Source organism: Scaptodrosophila lebanonensis, unplaced genomic scaffold (genome assembly GCF_003285725.1).
Source record: "Scaptodrosophila lebanonensis strain 11010-0011.00,11010-0021.00 unplaced genomic scaffold, SlebRS2 tig00000043-arrow-pilon, whole genome shotgun sequence".
Taxonomy (NCBI): Eukaryota; Metazoa; Arthropoda; class Insecta; order Diptera; family Drosophilidae; genus Scaptodrosophila; species Scaptodrosophila lebanonensis.
The window spans coordinates 2,662,596-2,679,348 of NW_022060545.1; the positions used below are offsets into that span (position 1 = coordinate 2,662,596).

General features: G+C 39.3%; 5 protein-coding genes, 1 long non-coding RNA gene and 1 pseudogene across 6 annotated transcripts; 4 read left to right on the plus strand and 3 right to left on the minus strand.

The window, feature by feature from the left end:
• Nucleotides 1–126: 126 nt before the first annotated feature.
• LOC115622331 (cytochrome c oxidase assembly factor 3, mitochondrial) lies at nucleotides 127–505 on the plus strand. Its single transcript, XM_030516241.1, has one exon. The coding sequence runs from the start codon at nucleotides 198–200 to the stop codon at nucleotides 465–467; it is 270 nt and encodes an 89-aa protein (XP_030372101.1). The 5' UTR covers nucleotides 127–197; the 3' UTR covers nucleotides 468–505.
• Nucleotides 506–617: 112 nt separating this feature from the next.
• Nucleotides 618–1,661, plus strand: LOC115622329 (dimethyladenosine transferase 1, mitochondrial). The gene has a single exon (XM_030516238.1). The coding sequence runs from the start codon at nucleotides 618–620 to the stop codon at nucleotides 1,605–1,607; it is 990 nt and encodes a 329-aa protein (XP_030372098.1). The 3' UTR covers nucleotides 1,608–1,661.
• LOC115622330 lies at nucleotides 1,616–2,508 on the minus strand. Its single transcript, XM_030516239.1, has 3 exons — nucleotides 2,368–2,508; nucleotides 2,136–2,276; nucleotides 1,616–2,076 (listed from the first exon to the last, which is right to left on the minus strand). Exons 1-3 carry the CDS (start codon nucleotides 2,423–2,425, stop codon nucleotides 1,799–1,801), a joined length of 477 nt encoding a protein of 158 aa, XP_030372099.1. The 5' UTR covers nucleotides 2,426–2,508; the 3' UTR covers nucleotides 1,616–1,798.
• A 907-nt stretch (nucleotides 2,509–3,415) lies between these two features.
• On the minus strand, nucleotides 3,416–6,390 carry LOC115623056. The gene is made up of 2 exons (XM_030517234.1): nucleotides 6,129–6,390; nucleotides 3,416–4,043 (listed from the first exon to the last, which is right to left on the minus strand). The coding sequence occupies exons 1-2, from the start codon at nucleotides 6,223–6,225 to the stop codon at nucleotides 3,787–3,789; spliced, it is 354 nt and encodes a 117-aa protein (XP_030373094.1). The 5' UTR covers nucleotides 6,226–6,390; the 3' UTR covers nucleotides 3,416–3,786.
• Nucleotides 6,391–7,938: 1,548 nt separating this feature from the next.
• Nucleotides 7,939–11,774, plus strand: LOC115622769 (ATP-binding cassette sub-family A member 3-like). Its single transcript, XM_030516826.1, has 3 exons — nucleotides 7,939–8,054; nucleotides 8,107–11,600; nucleotides 11,693–11,774. The coding sequence occupies exons 1-3, from the start codon at nucleotides 7,994–7,996 to the stop codon at nucleotides 11,699–11,701; spliced, it is 3,564 nt and encodes a 1,187-aa protein (XP_030372686.1). The 5' UTR covers nucleotides 7,939–7,993; the 3' UTR covers nucleotides 11,702–11,774.
• On the plus strand, nucleotides 11,726–13,127 carry LOC115622770 (annotated as a pseudogene).
• A 2,585-nt stretch (nucleotides 13,128–15,712) lies between these two features.
• LOC115623120 lies at nucleotides 15,713–16,369 on the minus strand. Its single transcript, XR_003995376.1, has 2 exons — nucleotides 15,995–16,369; nucleotides 15,713–15,935 (listed from the first exon to the last, which is right to left on the minus strand). It is a non-coding gene; the product is annotated as an uncharacterized LOC115623120 (long non-coding RNA).
• Between the last annotated feature and the right edge of the window lie 384 nt (nucleotides 16,370–16,753).

A 16,753-nucleotide genomic window follows, 5' to 3' on the forward strand; every position in this document is an offset into this window, starting at 1 on the left:
AAATACACTTTCAAGAAATATAATTATAAATCCACTTTTAATATTTTGACAGTTAAATATAAAAAGAAAAAAAAAACACTGTTTCGCAAGAAATTTATTCTTTTCTTACTGCGTCAATTCGGTCACACTAAGAAGTTTCACTCATGTGGATGTGGGTTTCATAATTGTTTTTGCCGGAAATTCAGGAAATACGTATAATGTCGTCGGCGTCGGGAGAGGGACCCAAAATTAAGTACGCAGAGAACGCGCCGAAACTAGGAAAATCACAGCTGGAATTCATGAAACTCATTGAGGAGCAAAACTTGGATCGAGTTCAGAAATTAAAACGTGTGCGTCGCAACAACTTACTTACCGCAGGAGCTCTGGGTTTTTCGGTGCTTGCCATCTACGGATATTCCATATTCTCAGTGCAACAAGAGAAGTTCTTAGACGACTTTGACGAGCCGAAGAAGGTGAACACCAACTGAGTTCGACCTTCTCTTACACTTTTATTGTTACGCTATAGTCGATAAGCTTTTTTTCATAATTTGATCACTTCGTTTGAAATCATTGCACAATCAATGTGAGTAGCTTTGAGCCCTCTACTTGGACTGTTTGTAATTATAATAATTTTACAGATGCCTCAAGCTGCTGCCCGGGTACTTACTAGTGGCATGCGCCTGCCTCCGCTCCCCACCATAAGAGATTTGGTGAAACTCTACAAGCTGCAGGCCATGAAACAGCTCAGTCAAAACTTTCTTATGGATGAGCGTCTCACAGACAAGATAGTTAAGTCAGCGGGTCGCATAGATCCGCGCGATGTTGTGTTGGAGGTCGGACCTGGGCCTGGAGGTATTACCCGTTCGATACTTCGTCGACAGCCACAGCGCCTGATGCTAGTTGAGAAGGACCCGCGCTTCACAGAAACATTGGAGCTGTTGCGAGAGTGCGCTCAACCTCTCGAAATACAGGTAGACATATACCATGCGGATATTCTGCGATTTAACATTGAACAGCATCTACCGGACACTACCCAACGTGTCCACCTAATCGGTAATTTACCATTCTCCATCTCGACGCGCCTACTCATTAATTGGTATGCGGATTTAGCTGCTCGTCGTGGTGCCTTTCGTCGCAACGACACTTGCATGACACTAACCTTTCAAAAGGAGGTGGCTGAGCGTATTTGTGCGCAGCTGGGCAGTGAGCAACGTTGCCGACTCTCGGTTATGTCGCAGATTTGGACTGAACCGGTCATGAAGTTCATTATACCGGGAAAAGCGTTTGTGCCCAAGCCAAAGGTGGACGTTGGTGTAGTTAAATTAATACCGTTGAAACGTCCCAAGACGGATCTGCCTTTTGAGCTAGTGGAGCGGGTGGTGCGGCACATATTTAACATGCGTCAAAAATACTGTCGTCGAGGGTTTAGCACGTTATTTCCGCCAGATGGTCGCGAGGAAGCAACACAAATGCTTTTCCACCAAGCTGATGTGCAGGATACTCTTCGTCCTTTCGAGCTATCTGTGGACGAATGCTTGCGGCTAGCGCACGTCTACGCTGATTACGCGGCAGCAAATCCTGAGGTGGCCAGCTACGATTATCGTGCACAAAAAATTGCAATTGATTGATAAAATGATTTCTAATAATATTTGTTATATAATAAAAATGTATTGTAAAAAGTACTAATACAAAAGTAAAAATTTTATAAAATGCGTGGACGGAAAAAGGCTGCACGAGATTCGAACTATAATCATACTTTCTTCACTTTTAAGGCACTTTGGTACCACTTGATTGCGAGCTCGCATGCGTGGATTGCGGATTATTGAGTGCAGAACAGCAGCGCAAATACGCTGATTAGGGCTAGGACAGATTTCTGCAGCCCAGTAGCTCCGTTACAGCGGTGATCGAGGAAGCAAAAACAGAATGTTGTATCTGTAAAGTAGTCGCGCTTCACATCATGCTCCTTAATAGTATGATTAACGTAATGTGCCAGACGAACGTCCTTTGCGGCTGGACGACAACCTTCGTATTTGTCGGCAGGTATATCCGTACGGAAATTGAGCGCACTCAAGCAATCCCGTGTTATGGTTTCCTTGGCTACAATCAACAAATAAATTTACAAAGCGAGCCCCAATTAAAATCCACATTCTACTCACCGCCTCGTCGTTCGACTACTTTCACACAAACGTCGTCGCTTTCCGGACATTGTTCGCCCAGAAATCCTATACCTCGCCAATTAAAATTGTCCGCACAACCAGGCGTCGCAGATGTGCAACGGTAACACCAGATTGCGGATCCTAAATTTACAAGAATATTTATATTAAATGGAAGAGCACCTCACATGTTGCTGTTATTATTGTTTATGATTCAACGAGGTCTGGAACGTACCTTCTTTCACTAAAACAGCGATCAGTAGCAGCGTGGCGATCGATGTCTGAGCTTGCATGTTGGGGCCTTGTTGTGTTAGTTAATCTGTATGATTTAAATTTGTTATTTGAACACTTTAATGCTGGTATTCAACAAATAACAATTCAGTAATAGCTACGCCCTAAGAATGATAGTGTGACCCAACAATAAAACGCCACAATCGCGATACATCAATAAAATACCAAATAAATACTTCATGTCTATCGAATATGGTTTCGGTCCTGGCTTTTGAAGGGTTGCAGATCAAAATAATCGATTTAAAGTTTAAATTGAAACTGAATATCCAAATTTTGTATTCTAAACGAAAGTTGGCGTATGAGAAATATTTATGTATGTAATATTATTTAAGCATCAGTCCAGAGCTATTTATTATTACATTTTCAAAGTGGCTCATTTCTATAACACTTTTCAACAAAATGAATGCTTGGTTAGTTTATGTAAAGTTCCACTAATGAGTCATCCATAGCATATTGTATTTTGGCAAACTATTTCCGGCGCATTTTTTTTGGCGTTTCCTTTATAGGTATTGGCCAAACGGTTGTAGAGCTAAAACATTTAATATGCCAGCCAAAAACAACAAAAATCAAGCCGTTTGACTTGGGGGAACAATAAACTTTTGTTCGTGATTGGTGACACCTTTTAGAGCATTTTTATGAGCGGAATGTGCGATGTTTGCCAAATGAAAGCCCCAACAGTGATTCAGCCTCAAAGTTGTGGTTTCGTTGCTTATTGACTGATGATGAGGGTCCGCGGGTGCGGTTGTGCGGGCCGGTGCCTGGTCCCTTGTTGACAAAGTCCAAAAACGAACGACCGACCGCGTAATTCCAGTGATCAGTGTGAACTGAAAACAAAAAACCCCGAAGAGAAAAAAGCGCATATTTGGGCATTCGGCTGCTAATTGAATAATGTTTGCACATTCATATGTGAATGAAATTTGTGTATTTTACATAATGGAATGTGACTTCAATTCGGGTATTAACTGTTTTGTGTATTTATTAAATTTCCTTATTGGCATAAAAACTTAAAAACTAAGCCATTTTACATATAGTATACAATTATGAGTTAAATTTGCAAATATCGCATACAGGCTTTTTGAATAAATCAAAATAAAATTCTTCACACATGAGTCATGGAAAAGGGGTCGTAGGTGTAGGACAATTTTTTATAGATGCAATGCAATTTTTGAGTTTATGTACATATTTGAAAAATAAATAAGTTAAGAATTTATAGTAAATGAAAAACATTCGCACATACAGACACATTTATATATATATACTTGATATATCGCACAAAAACACATTCACACTCCCATGCAGATTTACATACATATCTACGAATACATTTCATGTAAAATCACGTTGTCGCATAATACAAGTATATCTACAGCGAGACGACAAACTCCTTGCCGGTTTTAAAGTCGACGCACTTGAACTGCGGACAACACTTGGGGAAGCTCCAGTTGGCATCTGTGGGCAGCTCCTCGCAGCCGGGCATTTCAACGTAGGGACAGGTCTCGATATTGATCTGCCTCGCCTCAATGTCGCACGTCATGGCGGCGCAGATGCCCTTCGGCTTGTATTCCTTGTGTGGCAGCATAGCGCGTCTGGTGAACTTGTCGAAGCATTTGCCGGGGTGCGCTGCAAGTGAGATGGAAGAGGGTTAGGGGAGGAATCGGTTAATGTCGGTCGCTCTTAAAGCGGAAGTTGTTAACATTTTGCAATAATTTTTTTCCTTCTTTTTACTACAGTTTGTTTTGTCGTGTATAATGCTTGGCGTATTCCATGTAATCGTGTTTTGTTATAGCTTGGCTTTGTTGTTGTGTCTGTTGCATTTAATTTATATGCCGTTGCTTCTTTAGCTACGGCTTTTGAGGAAGTGGCAATAAATTATTATTATGCATGAGCTGTGTGTGCATCTCAAATAACAATAATGCTGTAAAATCATGGGTGGACAACAAACAAATAAAAACAATAATGAGAAAATCAAAATTTCTGAAGAACACATACTCCCCATATTATGGTGCACAAGAAATAATTTCAAAAGGGTTTATTTTTAAAACTTCCACACCATAATTACAGCTCACAAATGAACATACATATAAACATATACTCTACCCATATATATGTACGTATGTCCAAATACACAATCAGTGCCAACAACCTACGCGAGTCGGGCAATCGACAGCTTGTAAAGGTCCATTTCTGAACTTGCTGCGTCAGCAAGAGCTGCACAGACATACTTATATGTACGAGTATTATTAACAATTAGCCTGAGGCTGAAATTGTCGAGTTTAAAAATAAATGTACGAATAGAAAGGCAAAAATTTGATTAATGGCACTCGTTGCGCACTCGAGGTTCGCCTCATGGGGACCAGATGTGGTGCCGGCCTGGGATTGTGTCTTCAAAGAACGGCGAACACTCAATCAATATTGAATGTGGAATTAATTGAAACGGCAGCCAATAGATAAACAAACTCGACTGGACGTGAACTCATCGCCTATTTTTAAAGAGTCGGCGCTAATTTCTTACTTAAATCGCTTTTAAATTAGTAAGACGGCAAATAAAGCATTTGCCGGCCATAAAGACAAATTCAAGCGCGATTCATAAATAAATACAAACAAACTCCAAAATTCAAATGGAGCGCACGGCACAATACCGGCTTCGATCTCCACGTCGACGTTGTTAAACGACCTTCACAAATTAATGCCAAAAACAAAAAATAAAATCGAGAAACTATTTCACAATAGGCAAATACATTGTTTCTCCCCTAACGTAAATCCGCATAGCGATGCAAATTAGTCAAAGCTTTGAATAATAATCCAAAAAATCAGCACATTTCTAATGCTAATTTTTGGCAAGCTAAGAAGAAAAAAATGCGAAAAACCCAAAATGAAATTAGTAGATATCGCACAAATGGGAGGGCCAACAAAACTCTAAACTTGAATCATGTTTTTTCATTTTATGCTTCTAATAGCGCTAACATTTTTCATATTAATTCAGAGACATTTCTTTTCTGGCACAAACATTGACGTCAGACTTTTGATTAGTCGGCAGCAAAACAGAAAAACAAAAACAAGCATAAATTAAATAACAACATGGTATAAAAATCAAAACAGACGCGTAAAAACAAAAGCGCAATAAGTTATTAAGTATCTCGGGGCTTGACGTCAAAATCAACTTCTGCCTGATTGTGTGTTATGAGTAAAGTCGAAAAGTTTCCAAAAGCTGATTTTAAATAAAACATGATGCATGGTATACATTTTCTCGTATTCTTATCTATATTTTATATATTTTCCAGTTGACATTTTATTACAAATGCATCACGATTTGTAATGATCATTTAGCACTGTGTGCTTTTAAACTCTCTCCAATGCCTTAGTTGTCTCGTAAATCAATCACAAAACTGCAAACAGCTATCAGAGTTGACGTCGGTTTATTTGATAATTATTTACGGTCGATTCTGGCACTTGGCCATGTACAAACAACTTTTGTTTATAACTTAACATTGATTGGAAATTTAATTGAAAACTACCTAACTACCTAAATAACATTGAATAGAATCTGAACATTTTCTAAAGCTTAAATTGTGTATTCATTTAGAAACAACGCTGCAAGACACTTAGCAAAATGAAAGACACAGGCAACGAACTTGCACTTTTAACACGACAAACATTTTATTATGCATCCTTATAAGATTTTGATTTCGATTTCAGATTACTAACCAGGATGCAAAAGGGCAGGTTGTGTGAACACAGCAGCTTCCACGACGAAGGCGCAGGCAAGGAGAGCGAGCGCAATTTGTACTTTTTGCGTGCACATTTTTGTTCAGTGGTATGGTATTTTCTTTTATTTAATTTTTCAGTTCTACACGTATATTATGTTTGGATTGTTTTGTTTTTCACAGGCACTTTCCGATCACTACAGCTTATGTTCGCAGATTTCTGGACGCGAGCTTTCTGGATTTAGAATGTGACAAAGATCTGTACACTACGCTTGGCAGTCGCAAACTGAAGCCACATCGACCAATACGCTCATATTTAAACTGAGTCCGCACCACAGAGCTACGTCATCGACGCTCTCCCGCTCTCCCGCTCTCTTGCTCTCATCATAAGCACACGTTTGGCTTTTGACTTTGTATGAGTGAAAATGTGGCTGACCTGCCTTTTCTTCTATACCCTGTACCACTAGGTTAGAGGGTATTACGAAATAATAATAAGAATATAATATTTATAGCTCGTTTAGTTTTTGTAATAATCAAAATATTAAAACCAAAATAAATGTTTTCTTGTTCAGGCGAGTCAATCTACACTGCTAGAAATGTTACTATTTTTATTACTTTTGTACTTTTTAAATCACATACTCTTTTTTTCTTGTTAAATTTTATAAATATAACATAAAAAGAATTAAATTTTTAAGATTTGTAGATTTTTGAAAAGTAACTATAACAATTACATACATACAATAACATTAAAATAATTATTTGTAAATAAGTTTGCTGCCGTTGGGTACGATTTGTACCAACGCGAGCCTTTAATTCTCTATTAAAAATATATTTTTAATGTTTGGCATTTGTATTTGACAATGTACGTGCGACCGCCTCGTCCTCCGTTTTATTCCCCGACGGTCCGCATTGAAACTCTAGATCTAACACATGTCTGTAATTATGGTTTCTAGAGATCGCGGCGAGCAATGAATATGCTTTTTCTTCTTGTCTGGCATTGTTATGTGTACGACCCACGCGTCCCAGCATTCCATTGTTCTGTGCATTATTTGCAATTTGTGTAATTAATTGTTCGATTGCCTCAAATGGGCCATTATAAGCGTACCGGCCGCACTTGAATTGTCTTGCGGGGCTTTCCAGATCCGCCTGCGAGCATCGGCATATATCGATGTAATCACCCACCAGCTTTCTTTTGTGTTCAACAACACTCCTTTTTTAGGTTCCACGTGGGCTTTTTGTAATTTGACTTATAAATATCATGCCTCGCCCTGTATGAGTATACAATTATTCATAATTAAATGAGGGGCATCAGTTTAAAGCCAAAAGTTGAAGGTGCGAAAAGGGAGATATGAGATATATCTCACATGGTAGAAAAAAAATATCAAGACTTGGTTTCTTGACTCCTTTCCTTTTTACGCACAACTCTAATCTGTTTTTGTTAGTAAGCTTAGCTTAGTTTATGACATATTTAGGAATACAAGTATACATAACTTGCAATCTGAAGGCGTGTAAAATTATTTTTGTTCTCGGTTCATTACTTGCATATTTAATTATGAACGTACTGTAAATTTATTTTCGAATTTATCACAAATTCATTAGCATGTGTGCGGCATGATATTTCAGCTCCCGACCTACCTCAACCAACTCATGCGATTCTTATGCAGAAAAAGCTGCGGCATTTAAAATTTTTGTTGAAACTGCCATCGTGAAGCAAACAAATTGAGAATAAAATCATACCACGCATAATTTGTCAAAAACAAATGTAAATATTTTGGAATAAATTGGAAGTATGAATTTTTCAAATAAACATAGCACCGAAATTGAGCCAAAACCCATTTCCAACTGGCAGAAAGTGAAGCTTCTTGTATGGAAGAACTGGACACTGGATTGGAAGCGAAAATGTCCACTTTGCGTTCTTTTTTTTCAGGTATTTATGTGTTTGATAAAGGCTATCATTTTGCGACTTATTTTAAGGGCAGAAAACTTACCTGAGCGACGTTACCCCCCCGTGCCCATTGACACTCTCCAACTTTACTTGAACTCGGTAATGGATGGAAATCTTATAATGCATGAGAATGGTACGATAAATAGGCCTATCCATGTGCTTTGCTACACGCCCAATACTACCATAAATAAGGATATCGCTTTAATGGCAGCCACTCAACTATCCCTTGCGGGTGTGCGTGCCTACAACAGTCCAGAACATATGGAATACGATCTATTGGAGCACAACTATATAGCTGGCGTAGAATTTGATTCGAATGACATGGATACGAGCAGAAGCGGGAAATATCCAACGATATTGAGATACGCATTGCGATTTCCCAGCGAGCTCCGAACTGCACAAGGCCCGGTAGTTATGAATTGGCAGACGGACAGACTCTTTCCAGAAAATGACCCAGTCGGGCCGCGTAACGACGACTTCGATGATGGGGGAGTGCCCGTTGGTTATATAGCAGAGGGATTTCTACCAATTCAGCATGCGCTCACCATGTCCTGGCTTAAGTTAGCTGCTGGCACAAAGTTTCAATCTCTACCTAAGATGCAGCTTAGACGTTTCCCATACAACCCCTACTTTTTAGATAGTTTTGCTATCGTATCTAGATGGTATTTGCCATTCGCACTAAGCGCTTGTTTTGGTGTCTTTTTGACGAATTTAGGGACAAGGGTAAGCGCAGAGAAAGAGGCCCAGCTCAAGGAAATCATGAAGATTCTTGGTCTTCAAAATTGGATCCATTGGGTTTCTTGGTTTATAATTACCTACATGTGGTTAATGGTAGTCACACTTTATGTTTTGTTTATGCTGTTTGTTCCTTATTCCAATATTGCTATTCTTCCTTATAGCAGTATTTTACCAGTATTTCTCTTTTTCAATTTTTATTTCGTGGCCAGCTTCTGTTTTTTCTGCATGATGGCTGTGTTTTTTAATAGGGCCACGACTGCAACTGCCGTCATAGAAATCGTAAGCATCCTAACATTCGTACCTTATTTTGCCATTCAATTTTTTTATGAAAAGGTAGACCTAGTGAGCAAGCTCGTTTTATGCATGCTGTTTCCTAATACGGGGCTTGGAGTTGGGATGTTAGTCATTTTTACATGGGAAAATTCTGGCGAGGGCCTTCAATGGGGAAACTTTTTTCGATCTGTCTCGATAGACGATTCTCTAGCACTTTTTCATGTTTGTGCTATGTTAACAATAGGATCTGTTATATTCATGTTAGTCTGTCTATATGTGGAGCAAGTATATCCAGGAAACTACGGTGTAGCTCGGAAATGGAACTATCCATTCCAACGCAAAATCTGGCAGTCACTTGTGGGCTTCGCTTTTACCTCCTCTGGTGAAAGCGGATCAAGCAGCGATATATCTGGCGAAGAAAAACGCTGCGCCTGTCGACCCAGGACCTCAACTAAAGAGGATGCTCTTCAGCCGGGTATACATATCCGAAATCTCAGAAAGCGCTATGGCGATGCAGTTGCTGTAAAAGACCTTTCCTTGAATATGTCTCGAAATGAAATTACTGTCTTGCTGGGCCACAACGGTGCTGGAAAGACAACAACCATACAGATGCTTACCGGCACTGTCGCGCCAACGTCAGGAACAGCCATTATCAATGGATGCGACATCCGAACCCAGCTTAGATGTGTCCGGAGCTCGCTTGGGATTTGCCCGCAGCAAAATGTTCTCTTTAACGAAATGAGCGTTCGCAATCATCTCGTTTTCTTCAGCAGAGTAAAGGGCTTAAAAGGATATGAGCTAAATAATGAAGTGGACAAATATTTGAAAATAATGGGGCTGGAGGAAAAGAAAAATGTTGTCGCTTCCAAGTTATCAGGAGGCATGAAGCGCAAGCTTTCCGTCTGCTGCGCTCTTTGCGGAAACACAAAAACCGTGCTTTGTGACGAGCCTAGTTCGGGTCTGGACGTATCTGCCCGTCGCCATCTATGGGATCTACTGCGATCCCAAAAACCAGGCCGCACCATTTTATTAACCACACACTACATGGATGAAGCGGACGCACTAGCGGACCACATCGCCATTATGAGCAATGGCCAGCTACAGTGCCACGGCACGTCTTTTAGTCTTAAAAGGCAATACGGCTTCGGCTACCGATTAGTCTGCATAAAGCAACCGGATTGCGATGTTGAACAGGTAACAGCATTCCTGGCCAAGCATATACCTGACATAAGACCGGAAAGTGAACTGGGAAGGGAGTTGCTATACCGTCTTCCCCTTCAACATGTTTCAGTGTTCTCAGATATCCTTAGGGATCTGGAGAAAAAATCAAAGAAGTTGCATTTGGAGGGCTATGGTGTAAGTGTGGCCACATTGGAGGATGTTCTACAGCAGGTTGGGGGAGACAACAAAAGAGAAGTCGGTGGCCAGGGCATCAACACGAATCAGAAACGCCTTCCATCTGGTGCGGAGGATGTCTCGGTCTTCGCGTCCGATGTTTATGAGTCGAGCTCGCGTACCCGCTGCTTTATGCGTTGGAGAGCGATGTTTATGAAGAAGGCTTTGACAACCCAGCGTAGTTACTGGCTACTGATTCTTCAGCTGGCACTACCAATTCTTTTTATGGGGTCGATTTTAGTATTTATATCGAAATCCGCACCAACTGCGCTTCCCCCCATGCAAGTTTCATTGAAGAATTATCCGAGTGCCTACGTGGTTCTGGAAGATAAGTCCGGAGAGACAACGAAGCCGATCTCAGTATCTTATGCTAACTTTATTAGTTATCAAGGTGGAGGGGTTAAGTTGCTGAGCACCAGTGGCGCAGACTTCGAGGAGTATATACTGGAGGTGTCGAAAGAAAAGCGCTCCCTTGTTGATAAAGAGTACGTGGCCGGTGCGACCATTTCGGAAAGTAGTCTAACCGTCTGGTTGAACAACAAACCATTTCATACGGCCCCCCTAACACTTAACATACTTCACAATGCTCTGGCCCGTCACCTGTTGGATTCGAAGGCTGAAATAGATGTAACTCATGCTCCTCTGCCATATAGTAAGCACACACTTGCCAAGCGATTAGAATCGCGCAATCAGTTGGGATTCCAAATGTGCTTTAGCCTTTGTATATGCATGGTCTTCGTTACTGCGTTCTTTGTAATTCCGGTGATAACGGAGCGTGAAACAAGATCGAAGCTTTTGCAATTTATGTCCGGAGTAGACGTTGTTTTATACTGGATATCGCATCTATTATGGGATTATGCAATATTAGTACTGACTGCTATTCTAGGATTAATAACTGTTGCTGTTTTCCAGTTGCCGGGATACTCTACTCTTGGGGATATAAGCCGGTACCTAACTGTGTTTCTCATTTTTGGGCTTTCAGCAATTCCTTTCATATATTTTATATCCATATGCCCTTCTGACCCGGCTGCGGGATTTTCAACCACCATAACTGTGTGTTTTATTTTGGGACCAATTCCGTATATGCTTATTTATAATTTTCTTAGGAACCCAAACACGATTGTAAGAATTTTGTTGGGAATTTTGCGTCTTTTTCCCCACTATTGCATCGCTGAAACCATGTTTGATCTACACAATAATTCTAACTTACACAGGAGTTGTAGCAATCCTACTTTGGCAAGATTATCGCATGAAGATCTTTGCAAATTCGTACCCGCTTGCTGTAATATTCCGGGATACTTTGCCTGGACAAAACCTGGCATTATGGTGCACATATTATTCTTTCTTCTGTCAGGCACGATTTATATGCTATATATTATGCTCTTGGATGCCAAAAAGTGTGAGTGCCTGCCTAATTGCCTAAAGGGTGGGAACAGGCAGCAGGGTGGTCAAAATTCAGATCCCGATGATGTTGAGATCGAGCGATCAACCGTTGCTAATCTCACAGAAGATGAACGGAACGATCTGCCTCTTGTCGTTGATCGCATAAGCAAGAAATTCGGAAAATTAGTTGCTGTGAAAGAACTATCATTCTATGTGGAACCTGCGGAGTGCTTTGGCCTATTGGGTGTAAACGGCGCGGGCAAGACCACCACTTTCAAGATGCTTACTGGAGATATACGAATCGGGTCGGGAACGGCATATGTCGAAGGCATCAACGTTAAAACACAAATCCGCAAAGTGTACGACAGAATTGGCTATTGTCCGCAGTTCGATGCGGTAATTGGGGAGTTGACAGGACGGGAGACAATGCGCTTTTACTGCATGCTGCGCGGCGTGAAGCGGAAGTACATAAGGACGGTCTGCGAAGATTTGGCGACCAGATTGCGCTTTATTCAGCACATTAATAAGCCGATAAAACACTATAGTGGAGGAAGCAAGCGCAAGCTCAGCCTCGCTATATCTCTGATAAATAACCCGTCAGTCCTATATCTAGATGAGCCATCGGCCGGTATGGATCCAGGTGTACGTCGACAAATGTGGAATATATTGGCGCAGTTTCGAGAGCTTGGCAAGGCCGTCGTACTGACCTCCCATTGCATGGAGGAGGTTGAGGCCTTGTGCATGCGAGTTGCTATTATGGTTGATGGGGAATTCAAGTGCATTGGCTCTACACAGACCTTAAAGAACAAGTACTCTAAGGGTTTCGTACTTAAGATCCGGGTGAAAGAAGGCGGAAGGTCAAGTTCAAGCGCAAGCCAACGTCTATCGACCGACAGTGATGTTTTTGATTGCGATGATTGCACGGGACAAACTGATTTGGTCAAGAAATTTATAGCTCACAAATTACCCGAGTCAGTTTTAGAGGAAGAATTTCAAGGTCAACTCACTTACTTTATTCCAATTGCGAGCTCCAAGTGGTCGAAAATATTTAAGATTATCGAAAACAATCGCGCAAAATTAAATATAGAAGACTACGCAATCACGCAGATGACTTTGGATGAAATATTTTTGGAAATTGACAAAACTCGCAGTAATGTCTAAAGGCAGCTACGAATATTTTGGATGCATAGACATTAAGAATTATGGCATTTCCCATGCAATATTCAAAAACTTAAATTTGTAATCATTTTTAAATTTACTCGAACAGATGGCTTTAAAAATTAAAATTGTGATGGCACGTATGGTTAAAATACCTAAAAGGATAAAAGCTAGAGGGCAAACGTGATTTTTTAGTGCCAAGAAGGACCATACTTACCATAATTTTCCTGCAAAAAATATGATTTTAATTCAAGTATTGGAACACCGGCTGGAACACATCCCAACTACTTCCACAAATATATCGAAGTAAATTAACATTTTTTGACACCCTGTTCTAGATGTCCATACGGATGGTCAGACATACAAACAGACCATGGCTTTATTGACTTTGTGGGGTCTGTCACGCATGTCTTTCTGTCTGTTACATTTTTCATTTTGCACAGTATAGGTATACAAATCAAAATCTTGCACTGTCTCGTACCTGATAATACTCTAATGACTCCGCCAATCGATCAATATACATACTTAGGATCCATGTTTATATAGTCATATCTGCTTATTTGCTGTAACTGTCATCTATATAGCTTAAGGTCTTTGATTACAGTGTCTGGTATTTGCTAATTTTTGTTTTCTACTTCTGCGCATTTTGGTATGCGTTGTGCCAGATCTTGGCATACCCGTTTAACCCGTTTCTGCCGGCGAACCTTGATACGCAATATTACAATATTGCAATATTGTATGTACGTATATAAATTTATCATTTTCTCTTTTGGAAGAGCTACAGATAGGAGAAGGCTAAAGAGGTCAATATAAATTTGTAATTAAGACTAAACACCTAGTTTAGTTGTATTTGTATTTAGCTATAAGTTTAATTTAAGTTACAAAAATAACAGTATAATTAAAAAAAAAGACAAACAATATTATTATTTATTTTTTTTTTTCAGAAATTTCACAATTTAATTCTCGGTTTGCCAGCGCTTAGGTACTTGGTATGAGAATCGCAGAGGAGGGCGCCCACAATATTTTTATTTAATTTATCAAAAAACTAACAATTTAATTCCACAATAATATTATTTAATTTTTCAGAAATTTCTCAATTTAATTCTCGATTTGCCAGTGCTTAGGTACTTGGTATGAGAATCGCAGAGGAGGGCACCCACAATATTTTTATTTAATTTATCAAAAAATTCACAATTTAATTCCACAATAATATTATTTAATTTTTCAGAAATTTCACAATTTAATTCTCGATTTGCCAGCGCTTAGGTACTTGGTATGAGAATCGCAGAGGAGGGCGCCCACAATATTTTTATTTAATTTATCAAAAAATTCACAATTTAATTCCACAATAATATTATTTAATTTTTCAGAAATTTCACAATTTAATTCTCGATTTGCCAGTGCTTAGGTACTTGGTATGAGAATCGCAGAGGAGGGCGCCCACAATATTTTTATTTAATTTATCAAAAAATTCACAATTTAATTCCACAACAATATTATTTAATTTTTCAGAAATTTCACAATTTAATTCTCGATTTGCCAGCGCTTAGGTACTTGGTATGAGAATCGCAGAGGAGGGCGGCCACAATCTTTTAATTAATTTATCAGATATTTCACAATTTAATTTCAAAATATTATAATTTTTATTTCTCACAAATCTACAGATAGTATGTAAATAGTACGTGTATGGTCACAGTATATATTGTACTATATGGCGTAGCTTTCGGAACGTACCAAAGTAATTTGCTATTGGCAGTTCCTTTAGAATCTTTAGAGAGTGTCGGAATAGAAATAGCATATTGTAAATAAACTTACAACTGTAAGCAAAAATACTGACCCCATTAAAGACTGACATCACCTGTAGAAATTAATAATATCAAGATCACGTCGATAATATCGATTAGTTTTGTCCTTAACAATAAATGAACATGTTGCCAGTACTTTCGTCGATGACTGTACATTTTTACCTACATTTAAGCCTCATATGCAACAATAAACAAAGAAGGAATGCTACAGTCGAGCATGCCCGACAGTGAAATACCCTGTATCCAAACAAACTGCCGACTTAGTATAGTATACATACATACATATATGTACGTATATATCGCGCATAGCAGAAGTAAAAAAGAAGAGCGAACCCGATGCTGCAGTTTGTGGGCGTAGTAATGAAGAACAATTTTATCGCTTATAACTTTTACTATAAAAAACCGATTTGGATGAAATTTAAAACAAAAATAACAAATTATTTACGTATTTATTGCGAATGCAATGAGTAAATAAAGCTTTGGGATTGTGACGAAACTCTGTTGCGGGGGGAGGGAGGAAGAATCAAAAATATGAATTAAGCTCGTGTGGCTTGGATATTAGGAGAGTCTACATACATATGGTATGGTTAGGGAGGGTTCAGACGTTTCTGTAATGAAGGCGTTCATCCAGACAGACTGAAAGATGAACGGACAGACACGATGACGAAGAATATATATTTTTTATTGGGTCGGACAGGCCTGTTACATACTTTATACAAATCCAAAATACCCTTTTTACACTACGGGTACAGGGTATAAAAATAAATAAATAATAATTAAACGAAGCAATAAATTTGTAAGTTAGCTTTTTGTTTTGACTTGTTTTACAATTAATAAACAATTAATTTGCAATTAAACTGAGCTTTTGGAAAGGAATTTTCACAGGTATTTTGCAGGACTGACATATTTAATTGATTAATCGCTTTGTTGTGCACAGAAAAGAATTTTAAACAGCCTCTTGGCTGATGCTAATGAATGTACAGTGTATGTACTTGTATGTACGTGTATATTGAACAAAACTGAGAAATAAATGGCATACAGCTTTTCATTTATAGCGGTCCATGAACTTTTGGGCTTTGCACGTATTATTATTTGCAATTCGCTGAGACCGCTATGTGAGTTCTATTATTAATGAATGCGCTCGATATAACAATAACTCCCCGAACTTACCATTTTCGGGGCTCCGCTTATTGCGTCTACTCTTCCGAACTGTCAATCGATCCCAAACATGAGACTGCACCCATTGAAGTGTGCGACTCCCATTCCATTACCTCCTTAATGTCATCCACATGGGTAGCTGAAAAATAGTGGTTATTGTACTGCACCACAAATCCAAGACGGACAGCGGATGCGAGTAACGCCTTCAACTTGCTTGTGTCCTCAGAGCTCTTCACTGATCCCTCGAACGAGTCGGCGATGCCATCAAACGTGACTGGCTCATTGATAGCCTTAATGTTCTCCAGCAAAGTCTTGCCATTGATTAGTGGGTGTGACATTTTTACGAGTGATAGAAATAACACAAATTTTTTACAACAGAATTTTGTACTTTCCTTTCGAAAGCCTCATATAGACTGATAGAAAGCAGTTCGAGTCCTTGACAAAGTATCCAAACGCCTACTCGATTTAAAAATCAATTATAAATTTCTGTAGTAATATCAAAAAGCCATGTAATTAGCAATCGGCCTAATTCGACATTGCCGTAAGAACTTGTTTCTATATAAGCGCTTAGCTTACTTATACTTAATAGGTAAAGAAACCTGCCGTATCCATAAAGTTGGTATTGAATGACTTAAGGCGAAATGCTTGAAAATAAAAACAAAAGTTATGCGATGGCTTGGCAGAAAATGAATTTACGATACTAGTCTACCATATAAAAACTGTCGGATTCGAAGAATTTATGGTTGGCGACTCAAAGACGAAGACGTATTA

What these genes read in the sequence shown, in the direction of transcription:
- LOC115622331 (XM_030516241.1), top strand. Translation starts at nt 198, where the DNA reads ATGTCGTCGGCGTCGGGAGAGGGACCCAAAATTAAGTACGCAGAGAAC.
- LOC115622329 (XM_030516238.1), top strand. Translation starts at nt 618, where the DNA reads ATGCCTCAAGCTGCTGCCCGGGTACTTACTAGTGGCATGCGCCTGCCT.
- LOC115622330 (XM_030516239.1), bottom strand. Translation starts at nt 2,425, where the DNA reads ATGCAAGCTCAGACATCGATCGCCACGCTGCTACTGATCGCTGTTTTA. An exon ending in CGCTGTTTTAGTGAAAGAAG is followed by an intron (nt 2,277 to 2,367) that starts GTACGTTCCAGA and finishes TTGTAAATTTAG; the next exon opens with GATCCGCAATCTGGTGTTAC. An exon ending in AGTAGTCGAACGACGAGGCG is followed by an intron (nt 2,077 to 2,135) that starts GTGAGTAGAATG and finishes TGTTGATTGTAG; the next exon opens with CCAAGGAAACCATAACACGG.
- LOC115623056 (XM_030517234.1), bottom strand. Translation starts at nt 6,225, where the DNA reads ATGTGCACGCAAAAAGTACAAATTGCGCTCGCTCTCCTTGCCTGCGCC. An exon ending in ACCTGCCCTTTTGCATCCTG is followed by an intron (nt 4,044 to 6,128) that starts GTTAGTAATCTG and finishes TCTCACTTGCAG; the next exon opens with CGCACCCCGGCAAATGCTTC.
- LOC115622769 (XM_030516826.1), top strand. Translation starts at nt 7,994, where the DNA reads ATGGAAGAACTGGACACTGGATTGGAAGCGAAAATGTCCACTTTGCGT. An exon ending in TTTGCGTTCTTTTTTTTCAG is followed by an intron (nt 8,055 to 8,106) that starts GTATTTATGTGT and finishes TTTTAAGGGCAG; the next exon opens with AAAACTTACCTGAGCGACGT.